The sequence below is a fragment of the Oncorhynchus mykiss genome, chromosome 5 (genome assembly GCF_013265735.2).
Source record: "Oncorhynchus mykiss isolate Arlee chromosome 5, USDA_OmykA_1.1, whole genome shotgun sequence".
NCBI lineage: Eukaryota > Metazoa > Chordata > Actinopteri > Salmoniformes > Salmonidae > Oncorhynchus > Oncorhynchus mykiss.
In genome coordinates, this window is record NC_048569.1 from 20,921,925 (window position 1) to 20,947,590 (window position 25,666).

General features: G+C 46.4%; 1 protein-coding gene across 3 annotated transcripts; it reads left to right on the plus strand.

The window, feature by feature from the left end:
- The first annotated feature begins 1,089 nt into the window (after positions 1-1,089).
- ccar2 (cell cycle and apoptosis regulator 2) lies at positions 1,090-22,119 on the plus strand. 3 transcript variants are annotated; one of them, XM_021602060.2, is made up of 19 exons: positions 1,090-1,105; positions 7,990-8,063; positions 8,150-8,235; positions 8,463-8,583; positions 8,796-8,943; positions 9,267-9,366; positions 9,449-9,586; positions 9,695-9,908; positions 11,579-11,689; positions 13,416-13,585; positions 13,763-13,886; positions 14,365-14,493; positions 14,613-14,714; positions 14,798-14,945; positions 15,043-15,101; positions 18,042-18,273; positions 18,391-18,606; positions 18,778-18,932; positions 19,040-22,119. In XM_021602060.2, exons 2-19 carry the CDS (start codon positions 8,052-8,054, stop codon positions 19,082-19,084), a joined length of 2,310 nt encoding a protein of 769 aa, XP_021457735.2. In that variant the 5' UTR covers positions 1,090-1,105; positions 7,990-8,051; the 3' UTR covers positions 19,085-22,119. The 3 variants fall into 3 exon arrangements, with proteins under 3 accessions (XP_021457735.2, XP_021457736.2, XP_036832920.1); XM_021602061.2 differs by lacking the exon at positions 1,090-1,105 and adding an exon at positions 1,745-1,961; XM_036977025.1 differs by lacking the exons at positions 1,090-1,105; positions 7,990-8,063 and adding an exon at positions 1,745-1,961.
- The last annotated feature ends 3,547 nt before the right edge of the window (positions 22,120-25,666 follow it).

Sequence of the window (25,666 nt, forward strand, 5' to 3'; positions counted from 1 at the left end):
TTTGTGTCAAAGTTTAACAAGGACTCTCCTCCTCTCTAGTGTCATGATCAAAGATATGATCAACAGCCTCACATACAGTATATCGTTTGGTAATTGTGCTGCCACAGAATGAATTGTGAGCAAGGCCTCAAAAAAGCTTTATATACCAGAGCTGCAAGAACATTTCTATATATTATTGAAACAATGTTGGAATTGTTTGTGAAAATGCCAACAGGTGTGGTTCCTATGGGGGAAAGATTCCTGTGGGGGTTGCCATGGAAGCCAAGAAGGGGAGTGAGATGTGTGTGGTGCAAACACACATGCATGTGGGGGTCTGGGAGATGAAGTGTGTCCATCTGATGAATGTGCATGTGCCTGAACTAAATTTTATACACTAATTGTAGTCTCACCCATTCATTTCTAATGACCAGTCATTTTTGACCGGGAACACCACAGTTCCACAGAACACCAAAGTTAAAACACCCCAAATGTAATGAAAATCATCTAAATGTATTTTGTGTGTTCAGATGCCCTGTGTGGACAAATTCATGGACATTTATAACAATCTGATTAAATAAATATTTTTCAGAGAAAACTTGTAAATCGACCCAATTCGACCGGAACACAGCAGGACGGTTAAATAACATCTAGCTAGCTACATACTATGCATAATTTGGTTAATTCCATTTACTCTTGAATATGTAAATTAGTTCAAATTCAGGACGATTGACAGGCAAAGTAAACACATTCACAAGCTAATGTTGGCTAGCTAGGTTAGAGATCCTAGCTGCTTTCAGTGTCTACTGATGTATGGTTCTGTAACCGTTTGATATCACAATTGAGGTCATGCGATTTAACACTTCATTTATCCTCATATTTTCATCGGAGAGAAGATAATCTAAACCCATTTCATGGAACTGCAGCCTGTCGGTAGCCATCTCTTGTCTCTAGTGCTTGACTAGTTCCACTAGTTATCACAGCCACAAAGTCAAAATTGGTGCCTGGTGCTCCCACGCGTGTGTACTTCGCTTGAAATATACGTCATTCATCACGTGAACACAGTGACGCGAAGAAAATGTTCATAGAGGACCGTGTTCGAGAGGAACAAAACCGTAATGTATCATGGGTAATTTATTACTGACTGACCTACAAATAATAATGGGTAGTTATTAATGATGCAAGGTTATTTGTAGATCCGTCAGTAGGCAGTGGCCTGCACTGTCAAATAAACCCAATAATAGCACAGGTGGAACAATGGGTTAGTTATAACAAATATTTGATGATAGAGGCCTCTAGGGCCCAAAATGCCGTTTTAGCATGGCCAGCGCCATTGAGGGCTTCCACCATTTTAATGTAGTCAACCACAGATTATCCATTTTATTGGCGAGATACTCAACTGGCCGCTCTATGTTGAAAATAAATGTTTTCAAAGATGGAAGGCAGTCGGGAGGAGGCAAGATCAAGTGGGACCATTCTAGCCAATGAGAGGGCAGATATAAAGTATTTTTCCAATGATTTATGTATTATTCTCAAAATTGGCTGGATTTCACGTATCCTACTTATATCAGAACACTCGTAACAACCTAAGCATTACGAAACTTATATTCGATCAAATAAGCCACACGTAGCAAATAAGCCATTACATTTTTTGTTGACCAATTTCGGCACTCTCTCATTGACCTCCATACAAAAATGCATCACTTGGTGAGCGAAAGAAACGAATCAACGCCACCTGCTGGAGAATATAGATTTTTGTCCCAGTTGTCCCTTGCTTCGCCTCTTCCTCTTTGGCTCCGCACATTAGTGTTCTAATCATTAGCCGTAGGTGCCTCCCCGTTTCGTTACGTTTTCTTCCGTTTATGAAACTTTTAGCAACATAATCTGCGTAATTATTACACCCCATGTAGCGACGGCTCCACTTCAAAACATAAAAAGCACTAACGTTTTGCCAGAGAAGGATTGCAAGGAGAGTTTGTGTCAGAGTGAGTACTGTTGCTAGCTAGCTACCTAATTTGCTATTTTTTCGAAATCATAATTACAAACGTATAGCTAGCTAGATCGCTGTGTTCAAAGTGACCGTTTGGTGGTGGTAGTTACAAATAATCTCAATTATAGCTACCGGTATTGTAGCTAGCTAACATTTTTTGTAGTAGCCAGGATCATCAACGTTAGATGAATGTGTTCGTTCATCTAGTCAGTTAGCTAGCTAGCCCAGGTTCTTATGCTCCAATCAATGATGCACAGATCTTACAGCGTATTGGCCATGAGTTTTAGCTAGCTAACTAGCTAGGTTATTCACCATGGCGTCAACCATCGGGGTTCAATATAATTATTATTTGTAATATTTCTATTGACCTGAACATTGGGTCCAGTTGAATATAAGAGGAGTCTTTTTTTTGCTTTAGAATGTACTTTACACCATAAAAGGTCTGACGACCCTCTACCCTTCCTGGGCTAAAGACCCTCTTGCAGTTTTCCTGCCAACCAAGCAATATATCTAGCCATTTTTGGGCTTTTGCTTAATCTCAGCAACATGACATATTCGTGAGCATGGATAGATAGGCAGATACTACATGCATGCTGTAGATTTGCTATCTCAATGTAGTGATTGAGGGGTAACAGCTCAAGTGAAGTTTGAACCAGTGACCCAGTGGTTATAGGGAAAGTGAACTTCACAGAGAAAGGGGGAAAATCAGAAGTGGGCTAATTGAGTGGTTGTCATGTGCAAAAAGAACAAAGATGTACGTATGGATCACTCCAATATATTGGTATCACTCCACGGTGGAGGGATACATCCGTGGTGAGGATTTACAGATTGACTCCCGTGTACACCTGTGTCACGGCTGGGGTCTGCCCCTATATATAGACCCCATGGCTGCGACACACGTTCTCTACATCATTTTTGAGGCGCCTCTAGCACCGTAGAGGATTGGAGTGATCCATATAGCTCACATAACCGTGGTCATAACCGTGGTTACATATGTAACCTTATATGTTTCACCTTATTGGATCACTCCAATATATGGGTATACCCGTACCAGATTAGTCGGTGCTAGAGGGAACTGGCCAGCCAGTGGCAAAGTCCCAGCGTGGGACCGAGACGCAGGGGTCGTCATTGTGGAAGAGGGGTCCCGGCACAGTCTCCGGAAGGGGAGACGATGCCCAGGACCGCTGAACTAACCGCAGAGGGAGGTGCCACATGTACCTGATAGTACCTAGTAAAGGCATAAGAGAAAGCCCAGATATCACTGAGGGGCACTCATCTCAGGAGTGCCCAGGACGCAGCCACACCTCGTGTTTAATATGCCACCACAGATCCCAGCACTGGCCTTCCAGCCAGGCGGTAATCTACCGTAATCGTGTCCACGATCCAATGAGAGAGCCTCTGCTTTGATAGCCCACCCCCCAGGACTCTCTCACCATAGCAGACAAAGAGCTGGTCTGCTCCACATAGGCAGCCAGTATCCGCATAGGGCACACCATGCCGGAGGGAGGCCCAGACTCCCCTGCCACTGCTGGGGGGTTGTAAGCAGAACTTTCGGGAGGAATGAAGGGTTGGGACGGAGAGATATACTCCTCCCACCGGGCTCCATCCGGTAGCACTCAGAACTTACCGAAAAAGCATGGTGCTCACCCACCCTCTTCATGGAAGTAATCGCTACTAAGAAAACCACCTTCATAGAGAGGTGTTTCATTGAGGCAGACTCCAACGGTTCGAAAAGCGACTTTGCCAAGCTGCCAAGACCACATCCAGATCTTAGCTCGCCATTGAGCGGGTCCTAGTGGGATGCAGGCGACAAACCCTCTTCATAAACCTGGAGAACAAGGCATTGCACCCCACCTGTCCATCCACCCCACATGGCAAGCAGATATAGCGGCCAAATACCCTCTCAGTGTAGAGGCTGCCATGCCCTCATCCAAGCGAGACTATAGGTATTGGAGAACATACTGCAACCCGCATGACTCGGGCACAACCTCAATACCAGTGCACCAAGAGCAGAACAACCGCCAGCGCAACTGGTATGCCGCGGTTGTAGCCGGTGCCCTTGTGCTCTGCATGGTGTTCTTTACGTCCTCCTGTAGTCCTAACATGGACCATTGGTGCCGTTCAATGGCCAAGCCCACAGACTGAGGCGGTGCGGTCTCAGACGACACAGAGTTCCCCCGGCAGGTCGGGCCTCAGGGGCAGTTGCCAAGGTGTCCCAGACAACAGGGACAGGAGAAGGCTGAACCAGGGTTGTCTGGGCCAGTATGGGGCCACCAGCAGCAGACGATGCTCCGCCATCCTGGTCCTGTCAGGCTCAGCTTGGATCAGGGGAAAAAGAGGGGGTAATGCGAAAAGCTCCAGCCTTGGCCAATCGTGAGCCAGAGCATCCAATCCTAGAGGCCCTGGTGGATCCGACATGGAGTACCACAGGGGGCTGTGTGCATTGCTCATGGAGGCAAACAGATCCATCTGCGCGCTACCGAACTTGACCCACAGGTGCTGCACGACCTGGGGATGTAGGCTCCAGTACCTAGGTTGCGGGCCCTCCCTCTAGAGCTAATCCGCAGCCACATTCAGGATGCCAGGCACGTGTGCTGCACATAGAGACACTAGACTTCCCTGAGCCCAGAGAAGGAGCTCCCATGCCATAAGATGGAGGCGGTGGGACCTCAGGCCACCCTGTGGTGTTGTCTGTTCTCACCAGGACATGTCTTCCCTTCAGATGTGGAAGGAAAATCTACAGAGCCAGCAGTACAGCTCAGACGTCTTGTCGCTCTAAGAGGGTAGCCAACAGCTGCAGCAGTTGCAGCTGCTGCTGCGGATACCACCCACCCACCCCTGCCGAAAGTGGTCTAGGCAAGATTAGATCGCCTGAACCCTTCTGGTGGACAGGCGTGCTCTCATGAGGACCGAGTCCAGTTCAGCCACCCTTTGAGTGGGCATCAGATTACTCTTCTTGCCGTTTACAGTAATGCCCAGCCCGACGATGTGGGTCAGGAGCATCGCTCTCTGACAGGACCTGGGTCCTGGTCGGGTACAAATCAGCCAATCGTCCAGGTAATTGAGGATCAACAATCCTTGGGACGTGAGAGGTGCCAGGACAGCATCTATGCACTTTGTGAAAGTGCAGGGTGCCAAGTTGATGCTGATGGGAAGAACCCTGAATTCGTAAGCCGTCCCTTCGAAAGCAAATCAGAGGTACTGCAAATGAGCTGGGTGAACAGGAACATGGAAGTACGCATCCCTCAGGTCCAGCGTCACATACCACTGGTCCCTGGACATTCCTGCAACAAGTGGGCTGGGGACAGCATGTGGAACCTCAGTACCTTCAAGTACCCATTGAGGTTGCAGAGGTCCATAATCGGTCGAAACCCTCTATCTTGTTGGGACCAGTAGAACCCACCTTTCTGATGTCTCGATTCTGCGGATGGCACCCTTGTCCATGAGTGAGGAGATCTCCAGCCGCAGGGTTTTCTTCGGGGGTCGGCCACCGGAATTGGAGTCGGTACCCCTCGCATTGTGGGTACCCCACTTTGCCCTTTGATACCGGGAGAAGCGATCGGGGAAGGGTGTGTTATGGGTCCTGCCGGGGCCTGCCTCTCCTCTGGTGCCCCGAGCGCTTGGGTCCCCCAGGCACGTCCCTATGGCGGTGGCGGTTGATACCATCACACCTGTCACAAAGAGAAGCCATAAACTCAGCCAAACCAACAAGGCCACGAAGGGGCGTCAGGGGTCCAACGCCCTGGAAGAGCTTATTTTGTGTCCTGCTTGGAGGAATAGGAACCCGGTGAGGGATAAATTATCCAGTACCTCTGGGGGAAAAAAACTAACGGGGAAACACAGGCTGTTGCTTCATCGCACGCTGTGCCCCTCCCCGCTGTCGTCCCTTAGCAAGAGGCGATGGGGCAGGAGATGGACCCCACTGTCGTTCGGGTGCAGATGGGTGGCGACGGTCTGCCTTGGACCCGGGGCCTGAGGAGGTAGCATGAACTGGTTGACTGGCAAATGTGCTCTGGAGAGCACCTAGCAGACGGGACTGGGCTAGCCAGAGATGGTGCCGGGAGGTAACCACCTGCGCCATGGCCCATCTGTTGGCTCAGGCCATATCCCTTTGGAGCAGGGAGAGCAGGCGAAACATCTCCATCGCTTCCCGGAGGAGCTCCTCTGTGCCCTCCTGCTGTCAGGGCAACAGAGTCTGCAGGTAGCCCTGCAGCAGCATGGCCGTATTGGTAAGGTGAGAGCAGAGGGACCCATATGTGGCTTTCAAGTCTGCATCAAAGACTTTTCGGGGATTCCGGCTTCAGGCGCGGTTTCCACCCTATAATCCCTTGGTCCAGGAGGACCATGGCAGGACCATGTTGTCCATAGTCGGGTTCTTCCGGAGGCCGAGTGACTCCACGTCCGCAACATATCTCCATGGTCTAGTCTTTGCTGTGAGTCAGAAGCACCCCCAGGCAGAGGCCCAGCCTTCATGCAAGGCCTCATGGAACTCAGCAGAGATGGGGACAGATGGAGTCCTCACTGTCCACCAGTTTGATGTCCATCTCAGTGGCTACCTGAGTGAGTAGGCTCCTCATAGCCTCTCGAGCTGCTGGGGGCGATGAAGCCCCGTTGCCAGCTTCTGATGGCGTGGTCGCCCCACTCACGGTGGTGAACAGCGCCAGCATCGTCCCCCAGGAACAGCCTATCACTGGCCAACAGGGAACAACTGTCGTCGCCATCGACGCTATCAACCTCCTGATGCAAGGCATGCACCTTCCGTTCAAGGTGGTCCTAGCGGTCTGACTCATACCCCCGTCCAGGACTGGCAGCAGAAGGGCCCAGTAGAGAGGCCTGAGGTGGCTTCGGCCACGCTTCCTGGGAGGGGTACTGGGCCCAGTAGAGGGATTAACAGCTCGCTGCGCACCACTCCTGAGGGAGGGAGCTCGTCCCCAGCCTGAGCCCGAGGTTGGCTGACCCACTCGCGCCAGGAGCAGACGTTCTGAGAACACCACACAAAACAGGGCTCCAGTAGGGCGTTCCACCGCCCTCTCCGTGTGGCTCAAACGCAGGCAGTGCATACATGAGGTATGCAGATCCCCAGGGTGGAAGACACCATCAGATCTGTCACAAAGGGAAGCCATAAGCTCAGCCAAGCCAACAAGGCCACGGCGCAGGGATCCGACACCCTGGGATGGCTTATGTCGTGACCCACTTAGAGGAATAGGAACCCGGCGAGGGATAACTTACCCAGTACCTCTGCAAAAACCTGGGAAGACCCATGTGGGAAAAACAGGCAGACAAAAAAACAGCAACCAGATAATGGATTTGATTTGTATGTTTTTATTTTGTATTTTTACCTCATTTATTACCTTTTAATATCCAAGCCGTAAAAACAGCACTATATCATGGAGTAACTGTGTTAAGGAACTTCAAAGTTAATGTCTCAACGTAGTGGAAGCCCACTAAGATACTCTTACACTCTGCAGGGGAAAGAACAAGAAAAAACCTTGCAGGATAATTAGCAGAGAACCAATTCACAACACACATTGCTAGTGGGCAAGTTGTGTAAGGTAAATTACAGTTTGTGGCAACGAGCCACCATACTAATGGATGCACATGGAGTCGTAGTGTAACGCTAATGAAACGCAAGTACGACAAACCACGGGCGGAAGATACAGATCAACTGCGCGCATTGAGTGGAGCACTCAAGAGGAGAGGCGGCCATGTGGCCAGCTGCTCCAGGCTGCAAACAGCCAGTGAGTATACTTCCACGCAAGATATTACACTTACCAGTAACTTACCAAGCGAACTAGAGAAAGTTTGTACTTCAAACCATATGGACATCTGCCGAGAAAACGAAAGAGAACGTGTGTCTATATATAGGGGCGGACCCCAGCCGTGACACAGGTGTACACGGAAGTAAATCTGTAAATCCTCACCTCGGATGTATCCCTCCACCACAGAGTGATACCAATATATTGGAGTGATCCAATATAGTGAAACATAACTAGAATAATTCTATTTCTATGGTTGTGTGTCAGGTCTGCCCCAGAAAGAAGTAGGTCCAGACCGATCCAGCTAAGGAGTGATACTGAGCAGATACATGGATAGCCAAGTAAGACAAACGTGTGTGTGTGTGTGTGTGTGTGTGTGTGTGTGTGTGTAATGCGTCTATAATGGTGTGTTTGTGTTCGCTCCCAGATGAAGCAACGTGTCTTCACTGGGGTTGTGACCCAGCTCCAGGAGCATTATGGGATGGTGGACCAGGAAGTGCGTTTTCAGAAGAGGTACAAAGGACTAATACCAAGTTCCAGTAGTTATGCCCCAATCTCAAATGGACCCCTAACCCACTATTATGCACATATGTCGATTTGAGAAGCTTGGATAGGTGTAAGCAATATAGCTAAAATATCCGTTTTCATTTACTAAATTATTCAATTATATGAGGTCATTCAACTGGTGGTAAACACTGTGTGTACTGCGTTAACTCTGTGTGTGTGTGTGTGTGTGTCAGTGTGGTGAAGGGGAGAGTTCCGGCACTGGGGGAGAGGGTGCTGGTAAAGGCTGTCCTGGATCTGTCTCAATCACACAGCTGGAGCGCCCAGAGAGTACAGACCCTCGCAGAACACACACAGGTAGAGTACAGAGCCTGGCCAAAGACACACAGGTAGAGTTTCTGTAGGTAATGTAGATTACTCTAGAAGGACCAGACAGTGATATTGTAGAATTTCATATTTCACCTGAGTGGTTGATTTGTTGTTATGTTAACCAATAGTGTGTCAGACAAGAGGGTTGAATAGGGATAAGGAAAAGGTATACTCTATCCTCTTCTTCCATCTCTTTTCAGACGGCAAAGTTTCCTCGTCCTCTCCTGCCCTCCATGATGCCTGCACACGCACAGAAACCGGGCATTCTGGGTAGCAAGCCGCAGCCTCTCCTCAAATCTCCCAAGATCCCTCCTCTCATCCCCAGCATCCTTCACACTGTGGCCAAGCGTGAGTGAACCTATCCCAAATCACACCCTTCTCTCCATATAGTGCATTACTTTTGATCCACCTAGGTCCATTTTGATCCACCTAGGTCCATTTTGATCCACCTAGGTCCATTTTGATCCACCTAGGTCCATTTTGATCCACCTAGGTCCATTTTGATCCACCTAGGTCCATTTTGATCCACCTAGGTCATTTTTGATCCACCTAGGTCCTTTTTGATCCACCTAGGTCCTAGGGTCACCGAAAGGCCATATACAGCCACAGAAGACGTGAACTATGTAGGGAATAGTGTTTGTTTATTTTCTTATTTCCTCTCTCACTTTCAGCGGGGTTGCTGCAGACTCCATCATGGGGGGGTCAGTTTGAGGGCTGGGGCAGAGGCATCAGGAAGAGACCTGCTGAGGCAGGGAGACGAGGAGACCGCCGGTGAGTGTGTCTGTGTGTGTTCTGTCTCTTTGTTCACCCCAGGGAAAATCAATTGTGTGCAATATTATTTTGTGTGTGTCAGGGAGGACAGCGGAGTGAGGGGTTGTGACCAGAAGAGGAGGAGGTGGAAGGAAGAGGAGGATAAGGGAGCACACCCCAAAAAGACCTCCCCTACCCCAGTTCAGAGTCCCGCCCTCTTCTCTTGCTTCCCCAGGGATTGGTGAGTCCACTTGTCATTTATTTATTTATGCAATCAGTCAATCAAAGAATCTGTAACTTTGGTAATCGATTAATCTCCAACCCGTTGTCTCCCTGCCGTCTCCCCCAGTGTGTCCTGTGACAGTCTAGAGCTACAGCGTCGCTACCCCCATCTCCCTCTCCCCCCATCCGTCTGCCACCTGTCAATCAGTTGGATTGACAGCTTTCCTCCCTCCCAGCCCCTCCCCTTTCCGCTCCCACAGCCCTGCCGTTACCACATAGGCCCCGTCGAGCCTGACCAACACATACACACTGAGAGAGAGGGCGCAGAGTGCACTGTAAAGGTAAAGCACACCAAACAAACACTCTGACTCTCACCTTCCCATTCACCACCTGTGTGTCTTGTTTGCCCACTGGATTTTATTATATACACTACCCATCAAATGTTATAGAACACCTACTCATTCAAGGGTTTTTCTTTATTTGTACTATTTTCTACATTCTAGAATAATAGTGAAGACATCAAAACTATGAAATAACACATATGGAATCATGTAGTAACCAAAAATATTGTTAAACAATTCAACATATTTGAGATCCTTCAAATAGCCACCCTTTGCCTTGATGACAGCTTTGCACACTCTTGGCATTCTCTCAACCAGCTTCACTTGGAATGCTTTTCCAACAGTCTTGAAGGAGTTCCCATATATGCTGAGCACTTGTTGGCTGCTTTTACTTCATTGACTGCGGTCCAACTCATATCCCAAACCATCTCAATTTGGTTGAGGTCGGGGGATTGTGGAGGCCAAGTCATTTGATGCAGCACTCCATCACTCTCCTTCTTGGTAAAATAGCCCTTACACAGCCTGGAGGTGTTGGGTCATTGTCCTGTTGAAAAACAATGATAATGGGACTAAGCCCAAAACCAGTTGGGATGGCGTATCACTGCAGAATACTGTGTTAGCCATGCTAGTTAACTTCTTCGGGGTAGGGGGCAGTATTTTCATGTCCGTATGAAAAACATGCCCAGAGTAAACGGCCTGCTACAAAGCCATAAAAGCTAGAATATGCATATTATTAGTAGATTTGGATAGAAAACACTCTGAAGTTTCTAAAACTGTTTGAATGATGTCTGTGAGTATAACAGGACTCAGAACTTCCAATCAGGAACTGAGAAATCTGAGGTTGGTCGATTTTCAACTCCGCTCCTATTGAAGATACAGTGGGATATTGGTAATGTTGCACTTCCTAAGGCTTCCACTAGATGTCAACAGTCTTTAGAACCTTGTCTGATGCTTCTACTGTGAAGTGGGGCCGAATGAGAGGGGATTGAGTAAGGTCTACCATGGCCTGAACTTGCGCTGACCACGCGCGTTCATGTGAGAGCGAGCTCTGTTCCATCGCACTTCTGAAGACAAAGTAATTCTCCAGTTGGAACATTATTGAAGAATTATGTTAAAAACATCCTAAAGAGGCCTCCCGGGTGGCGCAGTGGTCTAGGGCACTGCAACGCAGCGCTAGCTGTGCCACCAAAGACTCTGGGTTTGCACCCAGGCTCTGTCGCAGCCGGCCGCGACCAGGAGGTCCGTGGGGCGACGCACAATTGGCCTAGCGTCGACCGGATTAGGGAGGGTTTGGCCGGTAGGGATATCCTTGTCTCATCGCGCACCAGCGACTCCTGTGGCGGGCCGGGCGCAGTGCACGGTAACCAAGGTCGCCAGATGCACGGTGTTTCCTCCGACACATTGGTGCGGCTGGCTTCCGGGTTGGATGCGCGCTGTGTTAAGAAGCAGTGCGGCTTGGTTGGGTTGTGTTTCGGAGGACGCATTGCTTTCGACCTTCGTCTCTCCCGAGCCTGTACGGGAGTTGTAGTGACGAGACATTGGGTCTCCCAATCACGGCCGGTTGTGATTCGAACCAGGGTGTCTGTAGTGACACCTCTAGCACTGAGATGCAATGCTTAAGAGCGCTGCGCCACTCGGGAACCCCTAAATGGTGTGTGTGTGTCACACAGGTGCTGCTGTTGTCCATGGCCAGTTCAGAGGAGCTGTACAGACAGTGCTGTGGGCTGCAGGACCGGAAAGAACAGCAGGAGGGTGCTATGCACCCTGCCTCTCTCATTAAGGTGAGGACGGTTACTTTGTGACTGGGTACAGCCCACTATACACCTCAACTTTGGTCAAATCATAATTACATACTAAATACAGTTGAAGTCGGATGTTTACATACACTTAGGTTGGAGTCATTAAAACTTGTTTTTCAACCACTCCACACATTTCTTGTTAACAAACTATAGTTTTGGCAAGTCAGTTAGGACATCTACTTTGTGCATGAAGTCATTTTTCCAACAATTGTTTACAGATAGATTAATTCACTATCACAATTCCAGTGGGTCAGAAGTGTACATACACTAAGTTGACTGTGCCTTTAAACAGCTTGTAAAATTCCAGAAAATTATGTCATGGTTTTAGAAGCTTCTGATAGGCTAATTGACATAATTTGAGTCAATTGGAGGTGTACCTGTGGATGTAGTTCAAGGCCTACCTTCAAACTCAGTGCCTCTTTGCTTGACATCATGGCAAAATCAAAAGAAATCAGCCAAGACCTCAGAAAAAAAAATGGTAGACCTCCACAATTCTGGTTCATCCTTAGGAGCAATTTCCAAACGCCTGAAGGTACCACGTTCATCTGTACAAACAATAGTACGCAAGTATAAACACCATGGGACCACGCAGCCGTCATACCGCTCAGGAAGGAGACTTGTTCTGTCTCCTAGAGATGAACGTACTTTGGTGCGAGAAGTGCAAATCAATCCCAGAACAACAGCAAAGGTCCTTGTGAAGATGCTGGAGGAAACCGGTACAAAAGTATCTACATCCACAGTAAAACGAGTCCTATATCGACATAACCTGAAAAGCCGCTCAGCCAGGAAGAAGCCACTGCTCCAAAACCGCCATTAAAAAAAGCCCGACTACGGTTTGCAACTGCACATGGGGACAAAGATCAGACTTTTTGGAGAAATGTCCTCTGGTCGGATGAAACAAAAATAGAACTGTTTGGCCATAATGACCATCGTTATGTTTGGAGGGAAAAGGGGGATGCTTGCAACCCGAAGAATACCATCCCAACCGTGAAGCACGGGGGTGGCAGCATCATGTTGTGGGGTGCTTTGCTACAGGAGGGACTTGTGCACTTCACAAAATAGGTGACATCATGAGGAAGGAAAATTATGTGGATATATTGAAGCTATATTGAATCTCAAGACATCAGTTAAAGCTTGGTCGCAAATGGGTCTTCCAAATGGACAATGACCCCAAGCATACTTCCAAAGTTGTGGCAAAATGGCTTAAGGACAACAAAGTCAAGGTATTGGAGTAGCCATCACAAAGCCCTGACCTCAATCCCATAGAAAATTTGTGGGCAGAACTGAAAAAGCGTGTGCGAGCAAGGAGGCCTACAAACCTGACTGTTACACCAGCTCTGTCAGGAGGAATGGGCCAAAATTCACCCAACTTATTGTGGGAAGCTTGTGGAAGTCTACCTGAAACGTTTGACCCAAGTTAAACAATTTAAAGGCAATGCTACCAAATACTAATTGAGTGCATGTTAATTTCCGACCCACTGGGAATGTGATGAAAGAAATAAAAGCTGAAATAAATAATTCTCTCTACTATTATTCTGACATTTGACATTCTTAAAATAAAGTGGTGGTCCTAAATGACCTAAGCCAGGGAATTTTTACTTGGATTAAATGTCAGGAATGATGAAAAACTGAGTTTAAATGTCTTTGGTTAAGGTGTTTGTAAACTTCTGACTTCAACTGTACATGATCTCTCTCCCCTCTCTGTCAGTTCCTTTTGGGGGAGGTAGGGGGTGAGTTTCGGGCCCTTGGGGGTCCGTGGTGTCTTGAGACAGATGGCGGCGGTCCCAGTCCGCTGAAGGACCCTCGGGCACTGCTGAGGACAGCCCTGCGCTGTGTGAGGGAACAGAGTGGACTGGACCTCAGCGGCTGCTCCCAGTGGTCAGTATACACACTTGCATGTTCATGATCACACAAGCACATCTTTATGCTCACACACTCTTTTGACTCTCACACAGCCAGGTAGTAAACCAGTCAATCAAATGCTTGTTTTGTTTTCCCCTTTTCAACACTGTGTGGCACTCCATTTACAATGGGATGAACAACTCCCTCTCTCAGGTATAAGATGGCTGAGCTGAGCTATGTTTGTGAGGGGAAGCTGGAGACAGTGGTGTTTTTGTTACCTGATGTCTGGCGGATCGTACCTACAGAGGACGACTGGAGCACACTCAGGACTCAGGAGGTGAGTGTGTGTGTGTGTGTGTGTGTGTGTGTGTGAGGTGAGGTGAGAGTTCGGTACATATCCTGTAGTAGTCACATCTTTACCTGGCTACCCATCCACATCACTCTGGCTAAACGCCACGCCCAGATCAAATCTACGAATAGTCTGGATTTGATCTCCTTCCCGATGACTTCTCGAATGCGAACAGATTCAGACCGTTCTGATTGGTCCCAGAAACTGATGGGTTGGGACAGAGCTTGAACACACGTGGGTAAAGCAGCGTTTCGGAAATAGTAATTGGCTTTGATACTCTGATTGGTTAGAGACGATCCAGTCTCCGAGGACTTGTTATGTACAGCGGCTCTCACTTTGACGTCACTGCAAACGACTTCTAGGATGGCAGTCTCAGACTGAATGTATGCAGCGATCGATAGAGCATCGGAATTACATTCAATATGAATAAAGCTGCCTTGTGCGTGTTTGTCTCTTTGTCTATCAGGAGGAAGGGGCCCCTCTCCCTGCCACTCCATGCCTGGTTGCAAGGCCTCGTCCTGGGCTAGCCCTCTGCCCCGTCCCCCTCTCCTCTCTCCTGGAGCCCCACACCTCCACAACCAAGGAGGCCTTTGAGGTAAAGTACTCCCATAGACCACACTGAGTTACACTGAGATATACTGTACTACTCCGCTTTGGAGTAGGTTAGTTGTCATGATACAACATAAATGATTATACGGACCTCTCTCTCTCTAGGTGGGCTTGCTGGCAGAGTTGTTTTGTGAGATGCTTCAGAGGGACTTTGGTCTACTGCTCTACCGCTGTCTCTGCTCTCTAACGCCTACACACACACCCACGGTACACACACACAAATGAACGTTACCTGTTTTCTTCACTACACCTGATTTAGTCCTGCTTACATTCTCCAATCTCTTTTTCAGGAGGATGACCAGATAAAGAACGACAAAAAGCAGAGAATAAGGGATGAGAGGAGTAAAAGATTTCAGGAAAGAGGAGAGAGTGGAGGGACAGCAGCGGAGGAGACTGATGACGATGGAGAAGAGATGGATGAGAAAGAGGGAGAAAGAGGTATGAAGATCTGAAAAGACTGTGTTGGGGGAAGTTAAATGCCAGAAGCTGTGTGTGTACTAAAATTGCTTTCTTTTCTCCTTATTTTTTTCCCCAGAGATGTTGGGAGAGGAGGGAATTACTAGTGAGAATTCAGACTGCCTCTTAAAGCACAATGTAAGGCCCACATACACTGTAAATACTAGGGCCCCCTAAAAGTTACTATACTTCATAGAGTCACTGTGGGAAGTAGGGGTGCTGCAGCACCCTCTAAATAATTTTGCCAAAAATGTTACTCCTGTTTGAACAGACATAAATAAAATCATTCAAAATATTACACCAGAGAACATCATTTAGCCACAGAAGATCAATAGCTTCTAAAAAATAGCTGTGGATTAAGTTTGATCACAAGCACATACACTGAGTATACCAAACATTAGGAACACCTTCCTAATATTGAGTTGCACCCCCCCCCCCCCTCAGAAAATTATTGTTGACTCCAATGCTTCCCAGTTGTGGCAAGTTGGCTGGGTGTCCTTTGGGTGGTGGAGAATTCTTGATACACACAGGTGCACCTGGCACCATACCCTGTTCAAAAGCACATCTTGCCCATTGAACCTCTGAATGGCACACATACACAATCCATGTCTCAATTGTCTCAATGCTTAAAAATTCTTCTTTAACCTGTCTCCCCTTCATCTTCACTGATTGAAGTGGATTTAATAAGGCATCAATAAGGGATCATAGCTTTCACCTGGATTGATCTGGTCAGTATCATGGAAGAGCAGGTATTTTAAATGTTTTGTGCATTCTGTGTGAAGTCGGTAAGGCTACAATGTGGGCAGCACATGAGCCAAATATAGAATCACTTGTTCCTTTATGGCCATAGACATATCAACCATAGAAGGGTTTGGAACCTCTAACCCTGGCAATTTGACTGTTAAACTCATGGGTACATTAGTAATGGCTGCCTGTACTGACGTGAATGGGAACTGCCATCTATGGATTGTATTAGTAAACTTGGTTGCAGCGGTCAGTTTGTCTTTCGCATATTTAAAAAGACAATCACGGGACAAACGTACAGTTTGGAATGCAAATCCCTAATCTGTCTGTAGAACCTCAAACAATATTTCTCAACTCCCAATTATGAGCAAACAGCACTGTTTTTCAAAGTAGCTTATCCCCCGGTGAGTAGCATAGGCTTCATCTTCAGTGCCACTGGAAAGGTTATTTAATAGCCCTTTAGCCTATAATAAATATATATACAATGCCTTCAGAAAGTATTCAGACACCTTGATTTTTTCCAAATTTTGTTAGGTTACAGCCCCCCCAACACACATTACCCCATAATGACAAAGCAAAAACAGGTTTTTGGAATTGTTTAAAAAAACAAATGTAATAAATTAGCATACATCACATTTACATAAGTATTCAGACTCTTTACTCAGTGCTTTGGCAGCAATTACAGCCTTGAGTCTTGGGTATGACACTACATGCTTGGCACACCAGTATTTGGGGAGTTTCTCCCGTTATTCTCTGCAGATTCTCTCAATTCCTATCAGGTTGGATGGGGAGTGTTGCTGCACAGCAATTTTCAGGTCTCCAGCTGTTCGATGGAGTTCAAGTCCGGGCTCTTCCTGGCCACTCAACGACATTCAGAGACTTGTCCCAATGTCACTCCTGCCTTGTCTTGGCTGTGTGCTTAGGTTCGTTGTCCTGTTGAAGGTGAACCTTCGCCTCAGTCTTAGGTCCGGAGCGCTCTGGACCAGGTTTTCATCAAGGATCTCTCTGTACTTTGCTCCGTTCATCTTTCCCTTGATCCTGACTAGTCTCCTAGTCCTTACTGCTGAAAAACATTCCCACAGCATGATGCTGCCAAAACCATGCTTCACCGTAGGGATGGTGTCAGGTTTCCTCCAGACGTGACAATTGTCATTCAGGCCAAAGAGTTCAATCTTGGTTTCATCAGACCAGAGAATCTTGTTTCTCATGGTCTGAGAGTCTTTGAGTGCCTTTTGGCAAACTCCAAGCGGACTGTCATGTGCCTTTTACTGAGGAGTGGCTTCCGTCTGGCCACTGTACCATAAAGGCCTGAATGGTAGACTGCTGCTTCCGTCTGGAAGACTCCCATCTCAACAGAGGAGCTTTGTCAGTTTGGGTGGACAGCTCTAGGAAGAGTTGGTGGTTTCAAACTTCTTCCATTTAAGAATGATGGAGCCCACTGTGTTCTTGGGGACCTTCAATGCTGGAGAAATATTTTGGTACCCTTCCCCAGATCTGTGCCTCGACACAATCCTGTCTCGGAGCTCTACGGACAATTCCTTTGACCTCATCATGGCTTGGTTTTTGCTCTGACATGCACTGTCAACTGTGGGACCTTTATATAGACAGGTGTGTGCCTTTCCAAATCATGTCCAATCAATTGAATTTACAACAGGTGGACTCCAATCAAGTTGTAGAAACATCTCAAGGATGATCAGTGGAAACAGGATGGACCTGAGCTCAATTTTGAGTCTCATAGCAAAGGGTCTGAATACTTATGTAAATAAGGTAGTTCTGTTTTTATTTTTTATGGATTTTCTCAAATTGATTACCTGTTTTCGCTTTGTTATTATGGGGTATTGTGTGTAGATTACTGAGGACATTGTTGTATTGAATCCATTTTAGAATAAGGCTGTAACTTAACAAAATGTGGAAAAAGTCAAGGGGTCTGAAAACTTTCCAAAGGCACTGTATCCTAATATTGTACAATCTGTGTCTCTTCATTGGCCAGGGCTATTATTTGCATTCAAGACCGGGTTTTTAGATTTTTTGATTTCAGTTTGTCAGTGTCTTCTGTCATGTAAATGACGTAGAATTGCAGGAAATGCGTTTATAAAAGGCCTCCAAAAGTCTGGACCCTGCTAAAAAAAATCTGTGTGGAAATTCAAAAAATGCCTCTGCTCATCTGTATGCCACTACGCAGATGCGATTTATGCATCTGCATTGCTTTATTAAAAAGGGGTACCTCTCCCCCCTAACATCTTCCCGTGGCTATGCTTCATGGTTTCTCCTCTCTCTCCCCTTACTAACTACCTCTCGCTCTCCCTCTTGCTCTCTCTTTCTCCCTCTCTCTAGGTGCTGTCTCGTAGGGTGTTGTTGGCTTGTGTGTTCTTTGACAAACGGCTCACTGGCGGCCTCAGACAAGCAGACCTTCACAACATCTTACTGTCACTAGGGCTGTGGCTCACACCCACCCAAGTCCAGGTGTTGTTGAATAAGGTGTGTGTGGAGGGGCAATGCCCATACAGGATGCTAGCCTCTCGCTGGGAGGAGACAGAACACACAGAACCTGATATCAGCATGGAAGGTTAGACACACACACACACACACGTTCAGTATTTTTCTAATTGTTATCAGTGTGTCCCCAATGAGTGAGAGGGCAGGGGTGAGTACCGAAACACGCACACACTCTCTTTGTCTTCAGGTAACCGTGGGTTGTTTCGTGGAGCTACAAAGAAGGAGAAGGCTTGTGGCCGGAAGTCTGGGGGATCCAGGGGGCCAGCTGCAGCTGTGGGGGCTGAGGTGGTCTCCTACAAGGGCAGTGTGGTAAACATCCCCAGCCTGCTGCAGGCCCTGGAAGCAGCAGACAGAACACGGAAAGCCCTGGAGCTACGCATCGCCACCCTACAGGACGCACTGGGTACTACACACGTCTCCTTTTTTTCTCTCTCACACACTTACACACATTTTGTTAGACTCTTATTATATATCTTGTTAATTTCATAGATTTCTATTGGCTAACCATTTTTGTTATGCCTCTTCCCCCTCTCTGCTCCTCTTTCTTCACTGTCCCTCTCTTATTCTTTCTCAGTGGATGCTGCGGCTGTCACTCAGGGCCAGGAGGAGGGTCTTAGCAGCAGGCTGGAGAAGGTGGAACTTCGAAGCTCATCCTATGAGAAGAAGCTGAAGGAGGATGCTGGTCACATGTTCGCCCTCATCCACAAAATGCAGGAAATGGTCGACGAGGTGAGACGTTATAGGTTAACGGTTAGATAAACAGTAAAATGTTGATCATGTGTGAATGCACTGATTGGTCTGCCTCAATATCCTCAATATGGATTTGTTTCCCTCAGACGACAAGCCTGACTCAATCAAAAACAGCAAATGAAGAACACTGATTGGTCGGAGCAGAACAGAGAAGTGAAGATAAACTTGAACGATTACATTATTACATACACACACACGCACCAGCCGGCTTGACGGGGATGAGTGAGTGACTACACACATATACAGTCATGATGGAAAGTATTGGCACACTTGATAAAGATGAGGGAAAAAAACTGTATAAAAAAAAAATGATACAATTACTGAGCTATAATGTATGCTCCCAAATTTTTTTAAATTATATGATTTTATACTAATACAACTGCTCAAAGAAAGAGATTTTGTTTTTCTCAATAGATGGGGTCGAAATTATTGGCACCCCTCTTTTCAATACTCCGGCACCTTTGTGAGGATAACGGCATAGCCTTTTTCTCTAATGTTTTATGAGATTGGAGAACACATTGGGAAGGATGTTAGACCATTCCTCCATACAGAATCTTTCCAGATTATTGATATTCTTCGTCTGCGCTCATGGACTGCCCTCTTCAATTCAAACCACAGGTTCAATTGGATTCAAATTCGGAGACAGAGCTGGCTATTGCAAAATTTTGATTTTTGTGGTCAATTAACCATTTCTTTGTAGATTTTGATGTGTGCTTGGGGTTATTGTCTTGCTGGAAGATCCACTTGCAGCTAAGTTTCAGCCTCCTGGCAGAGGCAACCAGGTTTTTGGCTAAAATGTCCTGGTACTGGGTAAAGTCCATCATGCCGTTGACCTTAACAAGGGCCCCAGGACCAGTGGAAACCAAATAGCCCATAACACATTTTATTATTATTTTCTGCATATGCAGATGCCAGACCCACCACTGGCATTTACATTTGTTGGATATCATATTTCTCCAATGCCAAATCAGTGTCTTGTTTGCAATGAGAGAGCATCGCGGACCATAGCACTGTTATAGATCACTTTATATAATCACATCAGTTTTTATTTATCTTCAAAAATAGATAGGAAGAAATACGAAGCCCTCTATAATGAATTATTCCTACTCTAATTTTCCTACTTTCAGCACCATGAGCTGTCCATTTCCAATTGATTGTGCCGTGGCTGCTGCTTCAAGTTTCAGCACCACAATGTAAATGACTGAAATCTGGCTTAATGTGAGGTCAATAACTGATAAATACATCATTGGCAAGAAAAATGTTGTTTTTAATCAAATCTATTATAGTAGTAACAAGCTATTAAAGTTGACCTCCATCTTTGCCCTCTCCTCAAACTGAACAGAATATAGGCTATAGGCTAGTCTGTGTGCAAGAGTGCATTTTCTGGACTAGGTCAAATAAATAAAAATCTGAATAAGCCATTGACTCCTCCTGAACTGCTACGTTTTGGATGAGCAGAGCAGGCCGGGGTTGGAATATCCATTGGTTAGGCAGCACACAATAACGTTTTGGATGAGCAGAGCAGAGCAGGCCGGGGTTGGAATATCCATTGGTTAGGCAGCACACAATAACGTTTTGGATGAGCAGAGCAGAGCAGGCCGGGGTTGGAATAGCCATTGGTTAGGCAGCACACAATAACGTTTTGGATGAGCAGAGCAGGCCGGGGTTGGAATATCCATTGGTTAGGCAGCACACAATAACGTTTTGGATGAGCAGAGCAGAGCAGGCCGGGGTTGGAATATCCATTGGTTAGGCAGCACACAATAACGTTTTGGATGAGCAGAGCAGAGCAGGCCGGGGTTGGAATATCCATTGGTTAGGCAGCACACAATAACGTTTTGGATGAGCAGAGCAGAGCAGGCCGGGGTTGGAATATCCATTGGTTAGGCAGCACACAATAACGTTTTGGATGAGCAGAGCAGGCCGGGGTTGGAATAGCCATTGGTTAGGCAGCACACAATAACGTTTTGGATGAGCAGAGCAGGCCGGGGTTGGAATAGCCATTGGTTAGGCAGCACACAACGTTTTGGATGAGCAGAGCAGAGCAGGCCGGGGTTGGAATATCCATTGGTTAGGCAGCACACAATAACGTTTTGGATGAGCAGAGCAGAGCAGGCCGGGGTTGGAATATCCATTGGTTAGGCAGCACACAATAACGTTTTGGATGAGCAGAGCAGGCCGGGGTTGGAATAGCCATTGGTTAGGCAGCACACAATAACGTTTTGGATGAGCAGAGCAGAGCAGGCCGGGGTTGGAATATCCATTGGTTAGGCAGCACACAATAACGTTTTGGATGAGCAGAGCAGGCCGGGGTTGGAATAGCCATTGGTTAGGCAGCACACAATAACGTTTTGGATGAGCAGAGCAGGCCGGGGTTGGAATATCCATTGCAGTGTGTAATACAACCCAGTTTTATTTGCACCATCCCAGCAGCCATCTTAGAAATATAACTTTGCTCTATGCTTCTCCGAGCAGGCACTTTGTATTCTATAGGCCATGGATCATTTGATTGAACCACACTAAATAGCCTGCAAGCATACTTGATATTCCGCGCCCAGCAGAGAATCAGAGTTGAGGGGCAGCATTGGGCACACGGAAAATATTGACATTTCATCAATTACATGACTCTCCCCTGGACTAGAAAAAAAAAAAAAAATATATATATATATATATATATATATATATATACACACACACACTACCGTTCAAGAGTTTGGGGTCACTTTGAAATTTCCTTGTTTTTGAAAGAAAAGCAAAAAAAATTTCCAATAAAATAAAATAGATCAGAAATACAGTGTAGACATTGTTAGTGTTGTAAATTACATTAATGACATTGTAAATTACATTCTAAGTGACCCCAAACTTTTGACCGGTAGTGTATATACAAAACCCTCCTCCAGGTAACCATTCTGTAAATGTTTATCCATCCTCTACTGTAAAATATGGTGGTGGATCTTTGATAAGCTCAACATGTCAAGGATCTGATTCTGTATTGGGGAATCGTCTAAGATCCCTCCCAATGTGTTCTCTAATCTAATAAAACATTTAGGAAAATATGTATTTTATTTCATGATGTTAATGTTACTGCAAACATTCTTCATTCAACAACTCTACTTCCATCTATCGTTGTGATTTGGCAGGAATAAACACGTTTGAATTTTAAAAATTCAGTGTAAAAAAAGTGTTGAGTTATTTGGCATTTGTTTGTGTGATTTGACAAGAAAAAGAAAAGTTAGAATTCTGGCCTTACAGACTGGACTCACTTTTCACAGAGCAATGCAGCTAGGGGGAGCTAGAGCGTAGGCTACATAAATGATATGCCCGAGAAGCCGGTGTTTGGAGCATATGTTGGCACGGGTGTTGTTAGCCAATAACCCCAGCTTCGAGTGCATTATCACTTTTATACAACGGGTTACCAATATATTCAAATAATGATTGACATAGTTTAATTTATTTATTCATAATATTTCATCCTTCCACAAGATGTAGTCCCGACACAAATCTAGGGTTTGCTACCCAAGCCAGCAGGTTCTTCGTTCTATTGGTTCGGTTGCCGGAGATGTGACTGTCGTTGAGTCTTTTTGTTCTGTATCTATGGACGTGACCCAGTAGTTCGTTCTAAATGTTACATTGCCATACTCGCTGAACGTTATTTTCCCTTGCTTTCTAGCTAGCCAAGTACGGCTAACTTGCAGTCACGTCAAACAGTGCAGACAGAATAACAACAGTAACGTTAGCTGCATTTGTTTAAGCTGTTTTCCTGTGACATTTATTTGGACACCTCCATAACAATGAGGTAATGAGGCACGATTTCGCCTCGCATAGAAAATGTGCTCTCTCGGTAAGACACAGTCGTTCATCAACACAGCTAACACATTAACTTCAAGCAGAAGCTGGAAAGACCGCAAACAAGCTGCACTTCGTTTCGTTTTACCTTTTTTCAATTGACATTTCTTTGGGGGGGGGGGGGGGGGCTACGTTTTATATTTCGCTTGATCTGGCCCGTTTTTGTTTTGGGGCTGCCCCTGTCTTGTGAGTCGTGACCATAGACTTACATAATAAGGTCGTGGCTGCTCTCAGGAACAGGAAATCAGGGCCACGTGAAGGAAGTGAATGCATGGAGACGCATTGGAGGGGAACATTTTAGATTATCCTGTACTTCTGCATAGTTTTTAGCCTTAGATCTGAAAGTCAAATGTGGTCCCAGAAAATTGAATAGTATGTCACATATATGCAGATATGTGCACCACATCAATGCTCTCACTTTGCTGTTTGTGTATCTTAGCTGTCACTCAAATGGTGACGGGCTGAAGGTCATTAGCTGGAACTCTAATTGCTAGGGCGCTGGCACACGTGGGGGAAAATGGTGTAGCACAGCTTCCAGAAAAACTTTCACATTTGGGATTTAGTGGCAAATTGAGGTGAGACAGTAATTCTGTTGATAAATTATGCATATATGAACTATACATTGGCACATCCAGCACAAAGCGGGAGGTTTCTAAAATACTTAGCAGTCGCCAAAGTTCCAGAGCATGTCTTTAAGGAAATGAAAGAAGATGAAGTAGGGAGCAGAGGGATGAAAAATAAAGAGCCAGAGGCTGTGTTCAGAATCTTTTACCCTCCATACAACTTAGCAGTCATAGCGAGAATGAGTGGTTGCTTACTGTAGTATGCGCGGGGTAGAATACTCAGTTTAAAATAGTTGAAAGACCAGGATGTTAAAGTTCCCCAAAAATCTGTAGTAGTCATACACTGCTCAACAAAATAAAGGGAACACTAAAATTACACATCCTTGGTCTGAATGAATGAAATATTATTATTAAATACTTTTTTCTTTACATAGTTGAATGTGCTGACAACAAAATCACACAAATTATCAATGGAAATCAAATTTATCAACCCGTGGAGGTCTGGATTTGGAGTCGCACTCAAAATTAAAGTGGAAAACCACACTACAGGCTGATCCAACTTTGATGTAATGTCCTTAAAACAACTCAAAATGAGGCTCAGCAGTGAGTGTGGCCTCCACGTGCCTGTATGACCTCCCTACAACGCCTGGGCATGCTCCTGATGAGGTGGCGGATGGTCTCCTGAGGGATCTCCTCCCAGACCTGGACTAAAGCATCCGCCAACTCCTGGACAGTCTGTGGAGCGAGACATGATGTCCCAGATGTGCTCAATTAGATTCAGGTCTGGGGAACGGGCGGGCCAGTCCATAGCATCAATGCCTTCCTCTTGCAGGAACTGCTGACACACTCCAGCCACATGAGGTCTAGTTTTGTCTTGCATTAGGATGAACCCAGGGCCAACTGCACCAGCATATGGTCTCACAAGGGTCTGAGGATCTCATCTCGGTACCTAATGGCAGTCAAGCTACCTCTGGCGAGCACATGGAGGCCCCCCAAAGAAATGCCACCCCACACCATGACTGACCCACCGCCAAACCGGTCATTCTGGAGGATGTTGCAGGCAGCAGAACGTTCTCCACGGCGTCTCCAGACTCTGTCACGTCTGTCACATGTGCTCCGTGTGAACCTGCTTTCATCTGTGAAGATCACAGGGCGCCAGTGGCGAATTTGCCAATCTTGGTGTTCTCTGGCAAATGCCAAAAGTCCTGCACGGTGTTGGGCTGTAAGCACAACCCCCACCTGTGGACGTCGGGCCCTCATACCACCCTCATGGAGTCGGTTTCTGACCGTTTGAGCAGACACATGCACATTTGTGGCCTGCTGGAGGTCATTTTGCAGGGCTCTGGCAGTGCTCCTCCTGCTCCTCCTTGTACAAAGGCGGAGGTAGCGGTCCTGCTGCTGGGTTGTTGCCCTCCTACGGCCTCCTCCACGTCTCCTGATATACTGGCCTGTCTCCTGGTAGCGCCTCCATGCTCTGGACACTACGCCACAGCAAACCTTCTTGCCACAGCTCGCATTGATGTTCCATCCTGGATGAGCTGCACTACCTGAGCCACTTGTGTGGGTTGTAGACTCCGTCTCATGCTACCACTAGAGTGAAAGCACCGCCAGCATTCAAAAGTGACCAAAACATCAGCCAGGAAGCATAGGAACTGAGAAGTGGTCTGTGGTCACCACCTGCAGAACCACTCCTTTATTGGGGGTGTCTTGTTAATTGCCTATAATTTCCACCTGTTGTCTATTCCATTTGCACAACAGCATGTGACATTTATTGTCAATCAGTGTTGCTTCCTAAGTGGACAGTTTGATTTCACACAAGTGTGATTGACTTGGAGTTACATTGTGTTTTTTAAGTGTTCCCTTTATTTTTTTGAGCAGTGTATAATAAACACCATCAAAGAGTAAATAAAATATTTAACAATTGCATTTGATTTGCACAGCAGCATGTCCCAGTGGAAGGAGTTGACAGTTTATATTTTGCCAGTCCTACTCTGGTGGCATGTGTTTGATTAAATTCCACACTAACATTCGTACTGCCCTCATGCGTTTCCCCACACACCACCTGGAATTATTTGACATCTTTTGCAACACATCAACTGTGTGTGATCCATAAAGTATGGAACAATGCCCTCCAAGTCAAGCTTCCACAACAACAACAAAAAGGATGTAAAAAAGGAAGTACTCTGGAGAACCACGTCTGATCATGTGACTGGCACACGTGTGTGTGTGTGTGTGTGTGTGTCAAAACCGGTATTATGCTTATCAACGTTTGGTCAGGAAGGAAGGCATGTGACAGAGGGAGCC

Bases quoted from the DNA above. Each gene is read 5' to 3' on its own strand.
- ccar2 (XM_021602060.2), top strand. The intron at 8,944-9,266 runs GTGAGTGAACCT...TCTCACTTTCAG, and splicing joins CCTTCACACTGTGGCCAAGC to CGGGGTTGCTGCAGACTCCA. The intron at 15,102-18,041 runs GTAAGGCCCACA...CCCTCTCTCTAG, and splicing joins ACTGCCTCTTAAAGCACAAT to GTGCTGTCTCGTAGGGTGTT.